This window comes from Nannospalax galili, unplaced genomic scaffold (assembly GCF_000622305.1).
Source record: "Nannospalax galili isolate Female #2095 unplaced genomic scaffold, S.galili_v1.0 scaffold973, whole genome shotgun sequence".
NCBI lineage: Eukaryota > Metazoa > Chordata > Mammalia > Rodentia > Spalacidae > Nannospalax > Nannospalax galili.
In genome coordinates this window covers 1,423,932-1,446,711 of record NW_008334020.1, presented here as the reverse complement: position 1 = coordinate 1,446,711, position 22,780 = coordinate 1,423,932, and the positions used below count along the sequence as shown (strand labels likewise).

General features: G+C 35.0%; 1 protein-coding gene across 1 annotated transcript in view; it reads left to right on the top strand.

Moving 5' to 3' along the window:
* LOC115069590 (protocadherin Fat 3-like) overlaps nt 1-22,780 on the top strand; it is a 122,484-nt gene that overhangs the window by 25,177 nt on the left and 74,527 nt on the right. The window contains exons 6-12 of the mRNA XM_029561546.1: nt 1,049-1,152; nt 3,129-3,274; nt 5,144-5,326; nt 11,704-11,795; nt 13,723-13,836; nt 18,151-18,263; nt 18,956-19,101. Of these exons, the coding sequence (XP_029417406.1) occupies nt 1,049-1,152; nt 3,129-3,274; nt 5,144-5,326; nt 11,704-11,795; nt 13,723-13,836; nt 18,151-18,263; nt 18,956-19,101 (898 nt within the window). The remainder of the gene's footprint in view (nt 1-1,048; nt 1,153-3,128; nt 3,275-5,143; nt 5,327-11,703; nt 11,796-13,722; nt 13,837-18,150; nt 18,264-18,955; nt 19,102-22,780) is intronic.

Genomic DNA, 22,780 nt, shown 5'->3' with positions numbered 1-22,780 from the left:
AGCTTAAGGCCTGAAAGCAGGATCATATGTAAAAATGAGTATCAGGAGGGATGCTATGGGAGGGTGCCATCTGGGAAGTGGGTGTAAAAATAAATAAATAAAATAGAATAAAATAATAAAATAAATAGGGTTTAAGAGTAAAATGCAAGACTTTGGAGTAAAAATAGAGAAGTTACTGGTGATTTAGATACTTATGAGGGAGAAGATTTAGTATTGAATATAATCTCAACTTTCTAATCTAAAGGAAAATAAAAGGTGGAAAAAAAGCCAACGAAACCTTTGAATTTCAGTTTGGAGACACTGAACCGTTGTAGGATGCAGAGGAGGGCAGTGAGACACAGATTTTACAGGCACTATGTGAGATTAAATTTAGATGGAAAAGAAGTGGAAGTTCAGATCTAGCCCTCTGATGCATTGAAGCACTATCCAATCATTGTGGGACTTTCATTCAATAGGGAAGCTAATACATTACAGAAATTTAATATTTGTGCAAGGTTTTTTGTAGAGCTCTTACTATGTTAATAGTGATTTGTTTTTGTTTCCAAAGCGACATTTGATGATAGTAATGGACAATATCTAAGGGGGTGAAATAAGGGATAGGCTGTCAAGGAACATACTCAATTCTGATGACGTACTCAGCCTTTTATAAAATTCATCATGTTCTTCATCCCCAAGAGTGGTTCAAAGTTCTGTTTCTAGGGATTGTCCTCAAGCAGATTGCTATGTCAAGAGTTTCTAGTCATTATATTTTGCTGGTATGGTTGAATCCAGAATTCATTTACGTTTTGTTTCAATTACCCCTATATTTAGGCTAGCAGCCAAACTATAAAGAACTGTGAGTGAATGTTAATAGGATATAAAATGAAGGTATTTTGAAAAATTTTTATGACTCTAGTAAGAAAGCATTTACGTTTCAACTGTTTAGAAGAAAAAAATTAAATATACCTAATTGGAGAAAAAATGCCAACGTAACAGGAGACATATAAAATATGTGTGTATTATCAGTTGTCAAATAGCATATTATAAAGGTTCAAAAATCTCTTTCCAGACTTTCCAGCTTGAAGTGAGAGCAACAGATACAGCAGGTCTGTTCTGTCAAGGGACACTAATTATCAATATTAGAAACACAAACGATGAGAAGCCTGAGTTCCAGTAAGCACATTTATTTCAAACTGTAAGCATAGGAGAATGGTTAAAGAAAACATTTTTATATATATTACAAATGGCAATATGAAGTTTATGACTATGTAGAATGCTATGATGTTTTGTCAAAATAACATGAGTATATATCCATAATTAATGCATGTATGCATGTATGGATACAAAGTATGTATTAGAAAATATTTCATAACATAAGTGTATAAGTGTAATGTGGTAAAAAAATTGGTTTGCTCTTTTCCTTTTCCCCAAGATTTTCCAAAATTGTTATATTGATTTTTAATAATTGCATTAATTTTAAGTAAAAGCATGACCTTATAAGAGTTTCAAATATTTAACTATTTTACTTCCATATTGCCAAATACAATGTAACACTAGAAAATGTTTGCAGATTGCCAAATGTGGTTGCCATGCCTTTAAGCCCAGCACTGGAGAGGCAGAGACAGAGGGGATCTATGAGTTCAGGGCCATTTTGTTCTACACAGTAAATCCTAGGCTAATCAGAGCTACATAATGAGACTGTGTCTCATGCCCCACCAAAAGAAAATGTTTTCATATATTTGATACACTTTTCCTATAATGTGAAAGTGGAGTCTCCAAACTGTAGAAATTAAATATACCACAACAATATAAGGATAACAAAACACTTCTTGGAGTAGTAAAAAGAAAAATAAGCAGTAGTGTTCAATTACCTTCTTCCTGCTACTAAGTGGTGTCTCCATCAATGATTATGAACAGTAACTTATTGAGTTTCTGAATTCACCTGCTGATAGTATATGAGCAATAGAAGCAAATTTAGAGTTTTTGTAATCCCTTATTAGTGGATCTGCAGATGTACTTGTGTTTGACGTAAAAGTGTTATTAACTTCTGGGAATCATATCTTTTGCTCTCATTATTTAATAAGCATAAATTGTTACATTTGGAAATGTTTTATTAGCATTTCCTTTGGGAAATAACATGATTTGCATTGAAAAAATTTGTACAGATAGGAGTGTATTTTAGCATATAATTCACAATTCTATGTCTACTATAATTTTTGAATATTATTTACTTATAAAACTGTACTACCACACTTCAATAATAAGACAAAAGTTTTCACTTTTCATATAATAAGCACACATTTATTATCTATTTAACAGAATTCATTACTAAGTACATATGTGCCATGACTGAATTACTAAAACACATCCTCTGAGAAATTCTTTCATGTCTTAGAAGGCTCAGCACATTAACTACCAATGGAATAGAAAAATCAAATCATTTAAAGTGGTACAAAATTCAAATATCAAGAGGGGAATTATATTTGGTATAAAAGAGGAGCCACACTGGGTTATGATCAAGAAACTTATGTAGGGACAGTGTCACACACTCAACTCCCTTGTCCTCCTTGAACCTTACTTAACACACAGGTTATCAATTATTGTATGATGCCTGAAGAAATGCAGACTAAGAAGAGATTTAAATTTCAGAAATATTCTAGAGATGATCAGGGACTTTATGTGAGACACATAGAGTAATCAGCAATGTGACAAAAATGAACTGGATTGCTCGAATGAATCATGACATTGTGCAGCATCTCATCTCAGTAGACAGCAGGATCAAAATGAACATATTTAGTCTCCATGTTCACTTTCCAGCTATTCCATACCTTGGCTCTCTGGAATAATGGAGATGCTTTATGCACTTCTGCTTTTCACGTTTCATCTCTTTTATGTCTTCTTTTTTCATATGACTGGCAATCTACCACAGACGATACAACTGAAAATTAATGCCTGTGCAAAATTTGTGTAATTTGTGCCTCAAATGAGTTTTCCCAGCATTTGAATAGCTTTGGCATTCTTAAATACTTGACAAGAGGAAATGGTATCATCATAAATCCAGAATTTTCTTTTCAAGTCATAATTTGACAATTACATTGTAAGAATTGGTAAATTGTCTCTAACAAATTTTCATCAAAATTTTTCTTTAGGCCATTTCCTCTGAATTCCATTAATGTGACTGAAAAGAAGCCTGTTGGAGAATTTTTAGCAAGAGTAAAAGCAACAGATCGAGATGAAGATAACAGCATCACTTATTCCTTTAAAACCCAGCAGGAAATGTTTGCTTTGGATCCTGGTAAGTTTTAGATAAATACTTCTAGACTGCCTTAGCTAAACAGTCACTATCTAATCTCCACTCCCTTTAGAACTTGGATTAGTAAAATTACTCTTTCAAAAGTAAACATTGAGAATGGAATACACCAGAAACATGTGACATTTATATTTGGGTTTTTCCTACTTATTAAAATGAAATTCTCATGAAATGATGAGTGACATACTACCTTGATTTTATAAAAAGTCATCGTCATTCATAGATAATTAGCATGAATGCTTATGTGAAATTCTTATAACTATAGGACAGATGGTTATCTTTTTGGTCATCTTTGCAATTGTTAGGAATTTTTCTTAGAAAAATTAATTTTTGAATTTGATTATGGGTGGATTTCTATGTGGCCAGGATAGTTACTCTGAAATATTTTTCTCATGAGCTGTCTTAATTCCTAGTGTTATCAAGTGTGGGTTCAACCAGAAAAAAGAAGCACCAAGATTATATTGTGGGAGCTCATTATGTGTTTTTAAAAATGTTGTCTCTAATTCTAGACCTTGAAGTCAGGAAAAATAAGATGCACTTAAAGTGGGAAGTTCCAGGGTAAGCTAAGAGACAGAATTGTATAAGGAGTCCCGTCAGCATGACAGAGACTTGTGATAGTTCTTGCCTCTGATTTTGGTGGTGTTGGTGTCCTGCAGACACTGGGTCCTTCTATCACAAAAATGAGCACACAAGTACCTATTCTGGAAATCAGAAAAGCTGAAAGATCTCATAGGTGTGTCTAACCTGAGGCCTACTGTAGCTATAAATGCAGCCCAACACAAATTTTAAACTTACTTAAAATATTATGAGATATTTTTTGTGTCTGAGAATTTTTTATTTTAATGTAACTCAGATTCATGTTTCTTGAGCATAAACTCTGGTGGTGTGTCAAGGTCAAAGGGCTGGATGGGCCCAAGAGAAAGATAAGATCATTTCAGACTAAGCTGTGGTTAGTTCATTTCAGTCAGTGTGTAGGAGATCAGCTAAAACTCCTGTAAAAATCTAAACTAAGAAACAGTAAACCAAGTGGCTGCTGCTACCTTTTGAACCTCCAACTTGGCAAAGACTTTCTCTGTGGTCCACCAAAACCAGATGTACACGAAAATAGAATTCTGGGATATAGTGTGGCCTAGCAAGTTGGTACGTTACAGAGTCATCATCCTGATCATCCAGTATATTAGATAATATACTTTTTGAAACCATAGTTTGGGATCTGTGCATGACTCTTCAAAATTCAAGCCTCAGTGGAGGAAGTATAAGGTGATTTTAGTTGAGTTTGAAGCCTTGTGAGAGTTATGAAGACATTCAGGATAAGAGCAAAGGAAAAAGCAAAAAGAACTTTTCAGAGAGAAGGAAGATGGTAGCACCAGGGATGAATAATAGGTTGCATTTTAGCAAAATTTCTTTAGTTTGACCATTGAGCTCGTTTCTATCTTTATATGCAGCTGACTGAGGTTGAGCAGTGGGAGAAATTAATGATGAGATTGAGTTTCACACTCAAACACTATTGTCCTGTATAGTTATAATTAATATAAAATGTAAAAGTCTGTGTTTCAAAGTAGGGATGCTACTATCTGTGCTTGGTAAACAAATACATAGTAATTTAGAGATTTAGAGGAAGATGTGATAAAATAAGGCTTAAGCAGTCATAATTTTAAAATGAGCATAGAGTAAAAGCTTGTAAAAATATTTGCAGTGGATATATAGTTGCTAATTGCTAAAAGCTTTCATTTCTTTCTTATGAATGAAAAAGTAGATCCTTATGTGAATTCAAACATCACAAATATAAATAAACTAACATAGGCTTAAATATTTGAGTTTAATGGTTTGTGTTCAATTTATTTATTTTGTTAGTTACAGGTATAATCACTGTTCTTCAGCCTCTGAATCTTGATAGTCCAAATAATTCCAGAATCTACTCTTTGGAAATTGAGGCGCGGGATGATGTCAATAATACCAGCACATATATGTTCATGGTTTTTGTGGAGAATGTGGATGATCCTATTTCCTGTGATTCAAGTTTTTCAACAGGAGCAGGTATATTACAGCCAATTTTAAAAAATCATGAAACAACACGCTAAGAAAACGTAAAAGGTAAATTTGGAAATAGAATTGAGGTTACTTTGTGATTTTAATTGTGGTGGAATGTACTAGGGATTGAAAACAAGACCTTGTGCACAGAGGAAAGTCCACTACCATTGAACTGTATCTCTAGCTCTTGAGTTTTTTAAACATGTGTCACTATGCAGCTCAGCCTAATCTTAAGCTTATGTGCCATGATCCCAGTGTGTGCCACTAAGCCTGGCCTGTTTTATTAAGAAGAAATAAAAATCTGGATAAAATGAGAGACATAACAGGCTTCTATAAAGGAAATAAAATAGTGTAGCTCAAATTTCAAGTATAATTATTCCTTTGTATGGCAGATAGAGGATAAAAGTGATGAGAAAAGTATTCTATATTTATCTATAACATATGGATTAATATATTGGCTCATAAGCTATCAATTAAATAAAAATCTAAACAATGTGCTAAATTTACAGGTCTTGGGAAATAGAGCTTACTAAATTCTTGCCTTACAAGCATGAGGACCTGAGTTAGTTTGCAGAAGCCATGTAAAAAAGCCAGAGGTGGTAGTGTGTGCTTGCAATCCTGTACTGTAGAGGCAGACAGGTAAATCTCTGAGGTTCTTTGGCTGGCAAGCCTAGCTTAACTGGTAAACTCAAGGTCAGTAAGAAACCCTCTATGGAAAAGGAGGATGACTCGAGGAACAACACTTGAGATATTCTCAGACCTCCACATACATGCACACTCCTACACACACTTGCATTTAAACACACATGAGTATGTACACACACATATACACTATATATATATTTACACCTGATCTATTATCCAAAGAATGAAAATAGAGAAAATAACATTGTCGAAGGCATAAACAAGCTAATATTCTTTCACACAGCACACTATTTTTCTAAGCAGGTTTAAAAATGACTGTAACAACTGGCCTGGCAAGATATGTCCACTGTTGCAGAAGTGACATGACTGTAATGGGAATAAACAACCAGTTTACAGTTGATTTCAAATCCTGCTCCACAAGATGAAACTCATGCTTGGTACCATTAACTGGGCCAAACCTCTGTGATTGACTAGGTCATAGGCTCAAGGGGAGAACTTAGTACTGTCATTCTGCTAAATGAACATAATAATAAGTTGCCCCTTAAGTTTTTGTCTTTATATCCAATATGAGTGCATCTCTTTTTTATAACATAATTTTATGTATTCATTTTAATTTTAAGTGTATTAATTTTTTGTTTATTGTTATTTTTGCATGTATGCAAGTGCACACATGTGTGCAGTGTGGGAGGCTGGAAGGTGTCAGGTGTCTTGGTACTGGAGTTATGGATGTTAGTTAGCCATCTTGTGGATACTGGAACTGAACCCTTGTTCTCTACAAGAGCATTCAGTGCTATTAACCAGAGCCATCTCTCCAGCCCCAGCATCTTTAAATTCTGATCAGAGAAGCTTACTTTTTGCCATAGATAATGATTAACACAGAGACCCATAACTGGTCAATGTGCAGAGAATAAGAGACTATGGAGTCATCAGTTCTAAATGAGACAGCTATACTACATACCTGCCTCCTAAGGCTCAGAGATTACTGTGGAAGTGGGGGTGGACTGACTGTAAAAGCTAAAGGTATTATGTGTCTGCAGTGAAAAAATATTTGCTGAACATGACAGTACTGCTGCACACATGAACTCACAGTGGATGTGACTGCATGCACAACACGTGTATAAAATCAAGCCAGTGAAAATCACAGCATGATAGGGGAGTGGCTCATGAAGTGCGCATCTAGGGAGCTATTGATGGTGGCTGGAGGAGGAAGAATCCATTTTCTTCAGGGAGGTAGGCCATGAGAGGCTGGCTACCTGTTTCAGTAAATTTTCCCCTCCCTCTCTGGGGAGACCCATGCCTGTGCTCTCTGAGGCCCCAGGGCTGACAAACGGACATAAGGCATCCTATTTGGATTTTGCATAACTTATGACATTTGGTACGGGGTGGTTTACAGAAACGTGGATTCTTATAGGCTTTTCCTTTTCCATATTTTGCATGCACCATCTGCGTCGTCGTCGTCGTCGTATCCCCTCACCCCCACACCCTCTTGGCGTTTGCGGTGCCCAATATGGCCCCAGCTCCACCCCCTTTTTCCACCTCTTTTTCCCAGTGTGCTCAGCATCGCCCATACTCCTGGTGGATCAGCTCCAGCTTTTAGAGGAGCCTTCTGGTGGTTATACTACCCTTGCTCCAATGAATCCAATGAATGGTCCCACACTTGCTCATTTAAGGGCAGCACTAAGGGAACTTACTGGGTTCTACAAGGAAGGAGAATATGAAATTGGGAGGAAAAAGAAGTGGGGGTATAGGAGAGGAACACAAGGGAAGGGATGAGGGATGGGTTTGATCAAAACACGTTATAAGCATGTATGAAATTCTCAAACAATTAAGAAAGATTATAAATTTTATACCAATATTTCTGCTTCTTAGAGTTCATATTTAATATTAGAAATATGGTCAATATGCACTATGTATTTATCATAGCATAATGTATATAATAACCAACATTTCTAACAATAAGATAGCGATTAAAATGTGGCATATACACTTGATGAATTCCTGTCTAGACATTAAAATTATTGTTTTAAATAACAAAGAGCAAGAAGGAATGCGTGGGAAAAACTATTGAATCTTTCCTTCATTTTGGATTGAGAGGATATGATACTGATAGTTATAAATACATACACCATTTTACATATAATCATCTCTTTTGTATGATTATAAAGATGCCTTAATATTTAGTTTTTAAATTTCATTTATTATTATTTTTTTTTTATTTTACGTGCATGAGTATATTGCCTGCACGTGTGTTTAAGTGCACCTGTTCTGTGAATGCCTGTAAAGGCCAGAAGAGGGCATCAGATCCCCTGAAACTGGAATTATGGATGGTTGTCAGCTGCCATGTGGTTGCTGGGATCAAACATGGGTCCTTTGCAAGAGTAGCCAGTGCTCTTAACTACTAAGCTATCTCTCCAGTCTCAAAGATACCTTTACATTTTCATAAGCATCCTAGCTATTAAATTTTAATCTTTTTTAAAGTAATTGTAATTTTACCTACATACTGCCAACCTTGAGGAGAAAAGGCCATTTGGAGCTTTAGTAGCACACATGAATGCCATCTGATAGCCTTGTTTGCCCCCCCCAGAAAAAAACACCTGCCATGCTTAAAGGTCTTTTGCTATATGAATTATAATTAATTAAATATAATACACAGAGATTGTATTCCATATGTATAAAAAGATATATTCCTTAAAATTTTGGTGTGAATTGAAATTTTGTAAATTGATCTTAATAAATTAATTAGAATTCTCATATCTTTATATATAAAAATAATGAAACATGGTTGTTTCCTTTCTGTCATACAGATCACAATTTTGTATACTGTTCCTTAACCCCTCTCATTCATGTGTCTGTCATTTCATAATCCCTCTTCAAAATACAACCTTTAAAATATATTAAGACCTTGCACATAATAGAATCTCAGCAAATGACTTGGTTTAATTCTTGAGTCAGTTTGATCTCAGCAGTTATATCTACCCTGTTTGTTTGACTTTTTATTTTGCCTTCCATGTATTTCTTTTTTTTTTTTCTGTTTTCAAATGTATGACTGTGTGTATATGTATGCTAACATATGCGTGAGCATACGTGTTTGGTAGTATACATACACCTGTGTGTACACGTGTGGATACCACTCGGGTTGCTGTCAGGAATCTTCCTCCATTGCTCCTTCACTTTCTTCTTTTAAGGCAGGGTGCCTCACTAAAACCCAAAGCTCACCCATACCTAGTTTCTCTATCCAGCTTGTTCCAGGCATCCCCTGTCTCTGTTGAAACTGGAATTATAGGCAAGCCTCTAAATCCACCTGGCATTTATTTGGGTTCTGGGGATCTGAGCTCTAGTCTTATAGCTTGAGCTACATATACAAGTCTTTAACCACTAAGCAATCTCCCTAATCCCTCTCCATTTCTAATCTCAATTACTTAGCAATGTGTCTTATTAGAACCCTTTAAACTTATTCTACCTGTTCTGATTGCTTTCTTTGTCCTTTTATTTCCATTCATTGAAACTACCTCATTAACTCGGAGACATGGAGATGAAAAGAAGAGGGAGAGCAAAGGGATGAGGCAGGCATTGAAATACCAGCTCTCCCCGCTGGAGGCCTGCCCATCACTGTGTTCTGCCCTTTTCTAACCACAAGCATTGTCTCATCCCCATCTTTAGTAACATTCCCCTTTGTATCCTATAAACTTTTGAGACACATTCATTTCTTTTAAACAAAACATACCTTCAGATAGGCATAATAACAAATTTATCTCAAAGGAATTAATATGAAAGGATCCACTCAGAGGCTAAACTTAAGAAAGAGAAACCAAAGTGGTCCTGGCATGGACGAGTATTCAGTTTTGCTGTTTGAAGAAGATACTATCTTTTGGAGGACTGTAAAACGATTTGATGTTCTTGGTAATTTCCTTTTAGTGTCTCCACATTACAGTAAGCTTTAAAAGGATGCACATGGATCTCAAGGTCATTCTGACCTGATTTCTACCACAGACTTGGCTGAACCAACATGAACTGCTAAGGCACTCTTGGGATCAGAATGCCCTTGTCCCATCATATCGGTGGTGTCCTTGGGACTGAAATGAAGTATGAAAATTCACTTTTTGTTAAACAAAGGGTAACACCCCTTGAATTTACTCAAAAATGCGTTGATGCAATTTCATGTTGTTGATTTGATTTAGACATAATCAATTTACTTACTGTCTTTAATTACCTAGAAGTGATAAGTAGGCCAAATTTCTAATTCAGAGCATCTGCTCACATACATCAGTTTCAAGCAAAAGTTCAAAGTAAACTAGTATCACGCACACGGAAAGTGTTTCATAATATCCTTAAAAATAGTCACAGCGCACGCCTTTGATCCCAGCACTTGGGAGGCAGAGCCAGGTGAATCCCTGTGAGTTCAAGGCCAGCCTGGTCTACCTAGTTAGTTCCAGGACATCTGGGGCTTCAGGGAGACCCTGTCTTGAAACAGACAAAAAAAAAAAGTTAAAATGCTTGAAGATTTTTTAGGTACTACTATAATATATCGTAAAACAATATTCACAGAACTCGTTGTTAGACTCAAGTGCACAGTAAGCAAGAATCATCTAGAGAAAACAAGTACCATATGTGGAATCACAAAACTGATGGAGAAACTACAAATTGTTAACATGCTTGTGTGTTCGTCTGTGTTATTTGATTTTGGGATGAGACAGAATCATGGTTGATTGCATCAGAATTAGGTTAAGGAGCAATGTTTAAAGAAAGGAAAGTAGCATTTATTGAGTTTCTTTGACAGGAATTTATGATATAATCAATTTTCAGACCAATCTTAATGTTTAAAATGTTCTTTATTCCAATTGTACAGATAAGAATACTGACTGAGCCTGAATTAAAGCACATTTCCTCCTTACTGCACTGCCTGTGTCTATTTTTTATATATCACAGTGAAAATGAATAAAATATCGATAGTCTAACATAAAAGAATCCAAGCTGAAATATACTAGTGACAAATGATGCTTAGATACTGAGTATCCTATTCCTCATATAAACAAAGATTCTGCATTTAGAAATAAAAGTCCAAGCTACTCTGGCTGTTTTAAGTTGTAATTTTTAAAAAGCAAGGTAGTTGGGCTGGGTAGTTGATGATTAGAGTCCAAGCTACTCTGGAGGTTAAGGCAGGAAGATTTCATTGGACAGCAGGCTGGAAAGCACACTGAGATCTCATTCCAAATATGTAAATTGAATTGGGACAATGGTCAGTGGGTTAGGTGCTTGCTCTACAAGTGTAAAGACCTGAGTTATGTCCCTGGCATATACATAAAAGCTGGGTTTGGCAATGTGTACCAACAACTCCAGTACTGGAGAGCTAAGCTGAGATCCCAGGGGCTTGCTGCCTAGGCAGTAAATCTGAAATTGTAAGTTCTGGGATAAGTGATAGAACTTGTCACAAAAATAAGGTAAAGAAGTGTTCAAAGAAATCATCAACATTAACCTCAGGTCTCCATATGTGTCTTCATGGGTGAATAGACCAGCACAACACATATGCTCCCCCACAAGACGTCATTAAAATTAAAGTAAAAGATAAATATTGATGCTGTTGTGAATAAATATTTGAAGTTTCTTTCTTCTAAAACAAGCACCATTAAGAAAATTACTCAAAGATAGTTACAGGCTGATGACTCACAGAAGCAATGGGAAGCAAGAGGGGGCAGAAGGATGTGACTCTTCAGTTACCGCTGATTTGTATAATTGTGTAGGTGTTTCAGTGTCTGTTCCTGAAAACCTTCCTGCATCTGCTTTTATATATGCAATTCTTTCAAGAGATCCAGACCTGGGGCAAGAAGTTGAAGTAAGTTTTTAATTATCATTTAAGTTTTCTGCAAGATTTAGGAAACAGAGTGCAATGATCAGTTTTCAATGAGCAAAAATCACTTCCTCAGGTTTTAATTAAACTAGTCTTTGTATCTTACAAAGCTTACTGAAGCAATAGAAGGAATTTAAGCTTTTGAATATCATAACATAGAATAAAAAAGATAAAGAAGAAAACAAAAGTAAAAGACCTAAAATGGCCTGCAAACCTACTGTAAACCTAGAGCTTACAGCTCTCATCCTTATCTGATGGTGTTCACGCACTCTACTGGACTGTTCTTTCCGTTATTCATTTCTTTTGATTCATCCCATTTAGACATATTTTCCTTAGTACACACATAATTCCCATAAAAGATATTTTAGATTTTCATATTACTTAGGTTTCAGCAATAATTTGAGAAGAACAGAATATTAGCACTTAACAAGTAAATAGATTGAAAATCCATTCATATTCTATTTTCTAGAAAATTTATGGTATAATATAACCTATAATGTAATTGTATTTCTAAGAAACAAATTTTGTTAATTCATTATGCATTATAAATCACATTAATCGATTGGGATAGTCTACACTAACCTTGATGACTCAGTCAAATTCCCCAGAGAACAGACAAAATATTTCTATTTGCTCATGCTTGTAGCAACTGACTTATAAACAAAACTGAGAATATAGTTTCAGCCCCAAAGTTTGGGAGAACATTTCTCAGGAGAATTTAGTCTTTATATAATTTTTATGCTGACTTGATTATGAGGCACAGATTAGTGCACTAAGTAATATTTTTTGTCCTTATGGGTTTTTTTGGACCAAGGATAGAAAACTACACAGGAAAACTAATTCCTGCCACCAGGCTCAAAAGTCCCACTTGGGACAGTGTGGGTTGTATCCTGGAGGGAAGAGGGTCAGAGCATGGGGCTTGTGTGTTTGAGGTTGTGGGCATATATATTTATATACGTATAGACAAATAGCCTCTCTATAAATTTAGTGTATACATGTATATTTTCCATAAGTAAAAATTATTACAATGTTTGAATTTTATTATAAATGTCATCAGGAAACAAAAGCAAAACAAAAAAATTAGAAAGTGATAACTCTTAATGAATCCAAAATAATCATAATGGAAGAAACAAAAGAGGTCCCCCCATAAAAATATTTAGTGGATTTTAGTTTATGGTAAGCCAGTTTTGATTGTTCACAAACGGATAAATACAAGAAAATGAATATGCCCATCGAAACGGCTGTCATGAGTGTTTTGAAATGGCATTGCACATCATACATCCAAGGATTTATTGTTTGATTTCAGCTGCAATCAATATGCACTTTAAAAACAAACACTTTATCCTCTTTATGATGTTTTTTTCAAGGCCTGTAGTATTTATCTTGAGCCGGAGTCCTGTTACCCCATTATAAGTATGATTGACAACAGCGGAGAAGAATGTGCCATTGCCTGTAAAAGTAGCCTATTTATCCAAAGCATTATTTTATTTTATGTTTTCATGCAGAAAATCACAAATGGTTTCTTTCAAATCGTTTGTTACCTGCACCTCTTTAGACACATTTCCTGAGTGTATGAAAGGGAATGAGATTCTATATTGAAAAAAGGCTGTAAATGTAACACTCGAAAGTAACCTAATTATAAAACAAATGAAAGCTATTTACCAAAATTGCCCTAATACTTCAGTACAAAAAAAAAAAAAACAAAAAAACAAAACAAAAAAAACAATGGAAAAAGATCAACTGAAAACATGAAAGAATGCTTAAATTCTTTTTGAACTCTGGAAATAAAAGCACTGTCTTCACCAAATTAAGCTTGTTATAGCTTTTGCCAAATAATTGCATCAAAAATGTCAATTCACAATTCACACTTTTATAATAATATATCAACCATGTTCATGTTTTTTTTTTCTAGTTTTTAATATTAAATTCTTCAGCTAATGCCACTGCCTACTTTGCTTTGGATTCTCATACGGGTGTTATTTCTAAAACAGTCGAGCCTCTTTTGGACTATGAAACAAATCCCAAGGTGAGACTAATCAGGGCATTAAAATACCATGCCTTTATATAGTATTTAATTAAAAAAATTAAAAGTTACCTAAATTGAAATAAAGTTACCAATTTTTTCCAGCTTATCCATATCAATAGAAATTCATTAGAAAACATTAAGAAGTTTATTTGTTTCATTTTATCTTTTTCTTACAATATTGAGATACTGCGTTCTAATGGTTATGTACGAGATGTGGACAAGGGCTTGGTTCTCTTCAAAGGCCTAGAACTTAGTGTTCTAGGAAATTGAATAAGGTTATAGCTAACTCAGTCCTGAATTACTTGGTGAGTTATTCTTGTCTTTGGCTTAACTTGATTGTGGAGACCTGGCCTCTTTTCTTTCCTCAGTCAAATTTCAAATTATACATATTTGGAAAAGATAACAATTCCATTTTTTCCTATCAAATTATCTGGGAAGGGTGGCCAATTCAACTTCAAATGTTTTCCAGTTTATTTAAACATTTCTCAGTGCTTCCAATTATAGACTAGTAGAAATTTTAGTTTTATAAACAACTGTTTACCTCGGTCATCATTTTCTAAAATAGAAAAGAGTTTTCTCACCATGTAAAAATTAAAGAAAATAACAAAACAACAACAACACAGCAGCTCATTTCTCAGAGAGGATTCTGTCTCCTCAGTCTACCTTGCTTGCTGTTCTCCTTTGTTTTCCTTAACAATTGCCTTCAATCTTCCCAGTCCTCTATTACTTATACAATGTTCAAGAGTAACTTTAAGGCAGAAAAATTCTCATTGATTTTTTTTTAGCTGTGTTTAATTTTTGTTTTAAAGATGGTCTCCCTGTAGCTTCAGCTGGCCTGGAATTCTCTAGGTAGAACAGGCTGACCTTGATCTCATAGAGATCCACCTATCTCTGCCTGCCAAGTGCTGGGGTTAAAGGTATGTAACCACCCTGATATAATTTTCAAATTAATCTTGAAGAATTGGCACAGCTATCATCTATTAACTTCACTAATTTACTTACTCAATAAGTCTTTCAATGACATGCCTTTTCTTCCATTAAGACCTTTAACATTGTTTATATAGTTTCTAGACCTCCTGTGCTTTATCCCTAAATATTCACTTCTCATTTTCTCCATTGTTACATAGGAAACAAATGATTTTTGTATCTTGAAAAGAGTAACTTTAATAAATCTTTTGGTGATTTTTCATTTTTTGTGTATAGGATTTATTCATTGAGACTGATAGCTGTTTCTCTGATACTTCTTCTGATTTATCTTTATATGATTATTTTTTTCTGGTAAGGACTTCCAGAAGAACATTTCCATGAATAACAAATGCTAGGAGGAACATTCATCTTGCCATGATTGAAAAGATAGTACTGAGTCATGGAACATAGTGGAACAAGGGGGAAAAAGAACACTAAGGCATCTCTGAACTCCCATCAAAGATGCTCCCTCATGCAACAGCTGGTGATGAACAAAAAGGGCCACAATGGCCAAAGCACAGGGAATAAGAGTCTGCAGATGGGTCCTTTGACAGGACTCCTATATTAAACTTCACCTACCCATGGTTCAGGCACCATTGTGGAAGAGGGGTGGAAAGATTGTAAGAGCCAGGGGAGGATGAACATGACCATATGGAAATAAATTCTTCCAGTCTCCTGGGACCCTTGCTCATATGAATTTACAGCCATGCTGACAGCATGCACAAGATTTATTCAGTCTTCATCAGACAAAATCCCAGCATAGAACTGTGAAAATGGGCAGCAGGCCCCTAACTTAGTGGAAGAGTATCGGGCAGCTGATTACTGACTGCTGAGTGATGAAAAGCTGGTCATCTTTAACAGAGTGCCCAAGATAGGCTGAGTAGACCCCCTTGGATGAACTTGCACTGACGGACATCTGTGGACAATAACTGGACGGGTAACTAGGCCTTAATGTAAAAGTAGGAATGTATGAAATCCATAGGAGAGTGCCAGTGGCAAAGGGGGTATAAAGACTATTAAGATGTTGTATATGAAATACACAAAAAATCAATAAAAATATTCAAAAAGATAGTATTTTGATATTCAATCAAGAATAGTATTTCTAGGACTGGAGAGGTGGATCAGTGGTTAAGAGCACTGGCTGCTCTTTCAGAGGACCAGGGTTTGAGTCCTAGCACCCACATGGAGGCTAAAAACTGTTGGTGGCTCTAGCTCCAGGGAATCCAATGCTCTCTTCTGCTGTCCATGGACATTGCATGACTTGGGTGCACCTACCTACATACAGGCAATATACTCATATACATAAAATAAAAATCAAAAAGAGTAATATTTGTTGTTCTAAATTTTTTAGTAAATGGTCTTTAAATTTGTTTTGTTCTTAGTATAAGATATTTAATGAAACTTGATTTGATTCTTTTGAGTTTCTCCTCCATCTATTTGATGATTAAATGCTTCTTTTTACCTTAATCTATTAATATTCTGTGTTTATTTAGTCTATTTTTCTTTTATTATCCCATCCTTATATTCTGGTGAGAAACCAAACTATATAAGACAATTTACAATATATGTTGCTAAATTCAATTTACTGGTAACTTATTTCTATCTTTGAATTTATGTTCATCCATTCTTGGTCATTCAAAGCTCATGGTAATTTATATTTTCATTTATTTGTCTATTTTTAGAATGTGAGCTCATTTAGAAGGACTAGTCATTTAAGAAGCCTATTTGGAGGGCTGCAAAGATGGCTTAACAGCACTGGCTGCCCTTCCAAAGGACCTGGATTCAATTCCCAGCACCCACATGGAGGCTCACTACTGTCTGTAACTCCATTTCCAGGGGGATCTGTTGCCCTCTTATGGACTTTACAGCATTGCACACACAGGGTGCACTTACATACATGCAGGCAAAACAATCATACACATAAAAAAATTTAAATCCAGAAAGCATTTTTAAAAGAAATCTACTTCGGCAATGTCATAGAAACATACACCAAAAGGAGCTTACCTTTGGCAGGCACTTCAAACTAAATAATAATATCTTTCCTTTTCCCTGCCTCCTCTCACCCCCCCATCTCTGTAACTTCCCTCCACTTCATTGTTTTACACCATATACCTATACGATTTATAAGTAGACCATCACTCCACACACTGTCGTCTTCCTTTTGTTTATAAAACAGTCTTCTCCATTAGACTATGATGTCCACCATGATAAAGGTATTCATGATTTACTTTTTATTTCTAGTGCATTGCCAATTTCATCAAACGATAAGGATTCTGAAAGTTACATTTAATTGGAGCATAAACTCTTGCTACCTGTTTTAAATGCTTTCTTAATATGCAAAATATGAGCAGAAGATTAGTTGTTTAAAAAGTTTAACATCATGGGGCTGGAGAGATGATGGCTCAGTGGTTAAGAACACTGACTGTTCTTGCAGAAGACCTGAGTTCGAATCCCAGCACCCACATGGCAGCTAACAGCTGTTCATAACTCCAGTTCCAGGGGATCTGACAGTCTCTTCTGCCTCTGTAGGCATTTCATGACATGTATGCACTTACCTACATGGAGGCATAACACCCATACACATAAAAAATAAATAAATAAAATACTTTTTAAATTAATATCTTTTCTTTGTCAAATGCTTTCACTCTTACTATATATTATATTTTTCTCTTATTTTTTACCTGACCATCATATATTTTTTCTCCCCTATTCTATATACTTTCTATTTTATTTCTAAGTAGTTGAAATATGTTCTCTGATTAAAAGTTTACTTAAATGGAAATCTGTTGTTGTTTATGATGAATTTTAGTACATTTCAAGCATCAATGTCTGCTAACTTCTTAGATATATTCCAAAAGTAGAGGATTCAATAAGAGACACTGTCATTGGAGTCAGTGCATGTTTTGAATTTTTGCTAGAAAACATTTCAATGAAATTTTACATTTCTGAAATATTTTCAATATTTTCTAAAAGTGCAGTCTTAAGATTTTTCCTTAAGCAATGCAATTTAAGTTACCATTTTATTTTGATATGTCATTTTAATCAGATTTAAAATGTTTTAAATGAAAATTATATTTTGACATGTTGACTAAAATGTAACAAACTGATGTTTAAAAGTCTCAAAATCTATTAACAATTGGCAGTTAGTATTGATTACAAAAATGTGGAAAAAGGACACCAGTCTTTCAGCAAATGATATTGAGATACTTTGGAGTGGTCTAAGTTTATATTTCCAGATATTTAAAATACTTCTTTGTTTGATTTGAAAACATTATTTTATGCATAGGGAAATTTTATTTGTGAATCACTGAAAGAGAAGCATTCTGTCTTTTCTCCCCCTTTTCTTAGCATTTTCAGTTAGTGATTGCTGTGAGAAGTAGGGACAACCTGTCCCTGGAGTCATGCGTTGGCACCATCACTATAAACATCCAGGATGTTAACGATGAGAGTCCTGTTCTGACGTAAGCAATGAATAATCTAAACATTTAAATGCTAAAATTTAACTACTGGAATTTTTTGTAGCAGAGTAAAAATCACTATTTTATTACTATTTCCATTATAAATTTTCTTAGAATATTCAAAGTGATCTGGAAAGCAAAGTTCTGTGAGTTGGGGTTATTGCTCTTTATGCATGCATTTGAAATCAACTTTATTTGTATTTTGCTCCTGGAAGTGCAGAAAAGAATTATTTTTTCATGGCAGTGAATTCCCATTTTCTGTTGTTTATTGTTAGTAAGGAAAATATTATAGAAAGTGCACATTGATATACTCATGTTGTAAAATCAATGTAACTAACCACTCAAGAGAATTGGAGCAAAAATGCTAGTTGACATGGATATATTTCCAAATACATACAGAATGAAAAGTGATTGCTGGAGTGTTTGTAATACTTCCTTATCAGGAATAAAGTATTATTTCTCAGTCACTTGAAAGACTGAAGAAAGAGAATGGATAAAAAGCAAGTAAATTCATGTTTTTATTATATAAACAATATATAATGCATATATAATAATTTACAAATTATTTAAGTCAAGTGGCCCTATATTGTTACAAAATATACATCATATGAAATTTCAAATATTTTCTATGTGACATAGCTGAAAAGAGACATTTGTTTACACCAAGTGATAAAATATTCTCCTTTGTCCTACAGATACATGCCAGATGCACCTATAAATATTAATGAAAATTTGCCTGTTGGAACAAAGTTGGCCCAGTTCACAGCAACAGACAGAGACACAGGGGATAGAGTACACTATGAATTTATAGGTACTCAAAAAGAATTTGCTATAAATAAAGGTATAATAACTTTTGTGACTAATCATTTCAGAAATCATAAAATATTTTCATTAATTAAAATAATCCCTAAAATTCATTATATTAAAATGAAATGATATTTAAAATATGTAGAAATGTACCTACAATACTTTTATGAAAGAAAAATTTCTTCCCTCTCTTCTTCAAAGTGTAGAAATGTTTTATAGTTTCTGTCTGCTCAGGGAGACTCTTGGACAATTCATATTCACAAATTTTCTCTGGAAATGTAGATACAAATTTACAATGGAAATAAAAATATTAGTTATCATAATTTGAACATTTATCTTGTATTATACATCCTCACATGTACTTTGCACATGTAGTAACCACTTTGGACTTTTACTGTACTAACCCCCATCCTAGCATATACTCTTAAGAAATTTTGATCTTTCACAGCCTTGCCCTGGAGGGGATTAAACTCAGGCCCTTTTCCACGTTAGACAAATGTTCTATCATTGAGTTACTCAACTCTGCAGCCTGAAGAGATGAGTTTTAATTTACCCAAACTCAGAAAGTGAATTTCTACAACACTGCAAATTTTGAATCAGATTGATTTTGATATTTGTAAATTTAAGTACATCCTGCATGGCCAGAGGTTAAGAAGCTAGGTCTCTAACAATTTAGAAAAGAAAAAGGAAGAAAGATTTATCTCTCCTCTTTTTAAGATGGAGTATGCTTTCTGTCACATGAATAGAACAGAGGCAGAGGCAGAGGCAGAGGCAAAGGCAGCAACAGGCATTTGTGAGATCAGGACCAGCCTGGTCTACATAGCATGTTCCAGGCCAGCTGAGACAACAGAGAAACAGAGAAACCCTGTCAAAGAAAAGAATCAGAACAATTTTATGTTTCTCATTACATTTTTTTCACATTTGTGTGTATACTTACACCAATAAATACAAATGGAACTAACTACATTTTTGTGCACACACACAAACATAAAATCTTGCATGCTAGCTACACTCAGGATGAATGCTTCTCTTACCTCGCCAGAGCAGTTTCCTTAGGCAGCAAAATGGTGATTAACACAGAGTAGCCAATGTGTAGAGAACAACAGGGAGAGTGCTTATCCATGAATAGGACAATTAATTTGGACCTCTGCCTCCCAAGGCTTAGGGATCAATGCTGAAGAGGAGGCCGAAAGATTGTAAGAGCCAGAGGGGGTAGATGATCACAAGGAAACAGAATCTCCCAGACAGCTGGTCAGGTATTCATATGAACTCCCAGCAATAGTGACAGCATGTACAAGTCCTATGGAAATTCAAACCAGACAAAATCCCAACATAGACATGGGGAAGTAAGTAAGAAATCCCAACCCAATCTAAGGAAATTTGTCCATTGATGGATGCTGGGAGGAGGAAAGACAGTGTCTCACATTGTTGGGACTCTTGGTGTGCCCAGTGGATACACCCACACTGAAGGACATATGGGGACACAAATCAGGCTCTATAGGCCCCATTATATAAATAAAATAGTTCATTAAATTGAATGGGGGACAGTGGGGGAAGGTGGCGAGAGGGAGCAGATTTAAATGCCATTAAACTGTACTGTATGATAATCACAAATTCAATGAAAATGCAGAAAAAGTAATATCTGATCATAAAAAACAAAGAAAAATGTAATAGTGCATATTACCCCAATTTGGTCACAGCACAGAGTCATGTATAACAGATTATCATACTGTGCTGCATAAAAATGAGAAACACTATATGCTAATTAAAAGGCCAAAAAATCTAGTCATAGATTATAATCCACCAAATAAATCCAGCCATAGAGACATAAATACATAGCGAAATTGAGTTTGATGAAGCAAAGGATGTTTTCATAGTCTCAAAATACCTCTCCATGGAATTGTTTGCACAGAGGGTGAAATAGTACTTTTGGTGTGTAGTAAATTGGCAGGCATTTGCTCAGTCAAGTAATTTAATTGGACAAACTCAGTAATGAGACAAATTGATAGCATGTAATAGGAATGTAGTATGACTTCTGTGAAAGTTAATCAAGACTGCATAATTTGAGTCTGTTAAGCAAACAACAACCTGATCCAATTTGAGGGAATTCTCTGATACTGCTAGTTTTTAATTCTCAAAAAAGTCATTTTAAAAACTCAAGGGAAGATTGGATAACTACTTTAGATTGAGGGAGACTAAAGAGACATGACAATATGGAATTTTTGAACAAGATGTTTTTCTATAAAAAATATCGAGACAGTGAAGCTTAAATAAGACTTTTATATTGGCATAAACTTCATGATGCTGATATTTGCATTACACTGTGTTGGAGAATACCTTTGGAAAATGCAGATTTGAGACAAAGGGAATGGTTATGTCATCAGCTTACTCTCATGCTGTTCAGGAAAAGATTATTTTTCACAAAGTTGTGATTATTTACAAATATAATAACCATAAAATTATATATGAAAGGGGAAAGAGATGATGGTTATTAAAGAAAGGCAGAGAAGACATTCTGAATGATAATTCCTGAGGAAGGAAGGAAGATAACTATTAGGTCTTTAAAAATGTCATTCAAGAAAATAGCCCTGTAATAAAACACAAGAACCTAGAATGTTTTTGACCTTGGAGAGAAATCAATAAAGAGGGACTAAAGCTGAAACTTTCTAGCAAACTATTGGATATTACTTTAAGAAAAAATTAAGCATTTAGATAAAAGGTCTAATTTATTGCAAGGGTGGAAATCAAGTTGTAAACAGACATTTATCCAGCACCTATTATATAAGTTAAACAAGTAACATATTTAAGAAACACAAAACGAGAAGTCAAAGCTATTTTTATATCCAGGGTCTGGAGATGTGACTCAGGGGTTCAGAGTACATACTGTTGTTTCCTGAGGTCTGTCCTCGGCATCCATGTTAGGCAGCTCACAACCACTTTTGACTCCAGCTCTAGAGGATTCCATGCCCTCTTCTGGCCCCTGCAGTCACTCGTACTCACATGCACATACCCTCCCCCCATACACATAATTAAAATGAGGAATATGAATATTTTTAAAAGCTGCATATCCAGCTAAATGAATCCACAGGTACAACAGAACAGACATTTTGGAGAGAGGTCAACGATAAATACTGTTCCTGCAATTTTTCATGAGAAATGCACTGGACTGCATCCTTGACAATAAAAATAAAACACCTAGGAGAATATTAACATAGTGATGGTAAACATTAGTCACGTATGCATCTATAGTTTATAAAGCAGAGTATATTGTTACTAAAGGTTTCATGCTCTGCAAATATAGATACAACAAAATTACTTAAGGGACTACTTCCCTTTAAAATGTCCATTTCCTTCTATCTTCTTTTTCTCTGCATGCCATCCCAACCTCTTCCCCTCTCTAATTTGCTGCCCCCAACTTGCCCCAACCCTATCCCTGCCTGTTCTGTGTTCATTTTTCCATACTCAGCCTAAGCTTCAGTGTGTGTTCGCCACATCAGCTGCCACGGCTTTCCCATGAGGGGGACTTTGTAATATTGGAGACTGCTCCTGTAATTTGTTTAACACCCATTTTTCATAGGTGAACAACTGTGGCTAGCTTATGAGCTTCCTCAAGTGAGATGTATTTTATCTCTAAGATTATTCTATTACTGACATTAATGCATAGATTATTTATCTTGTGGATCCTGAATGCATTTTCATTGGCCTTCTTCTTA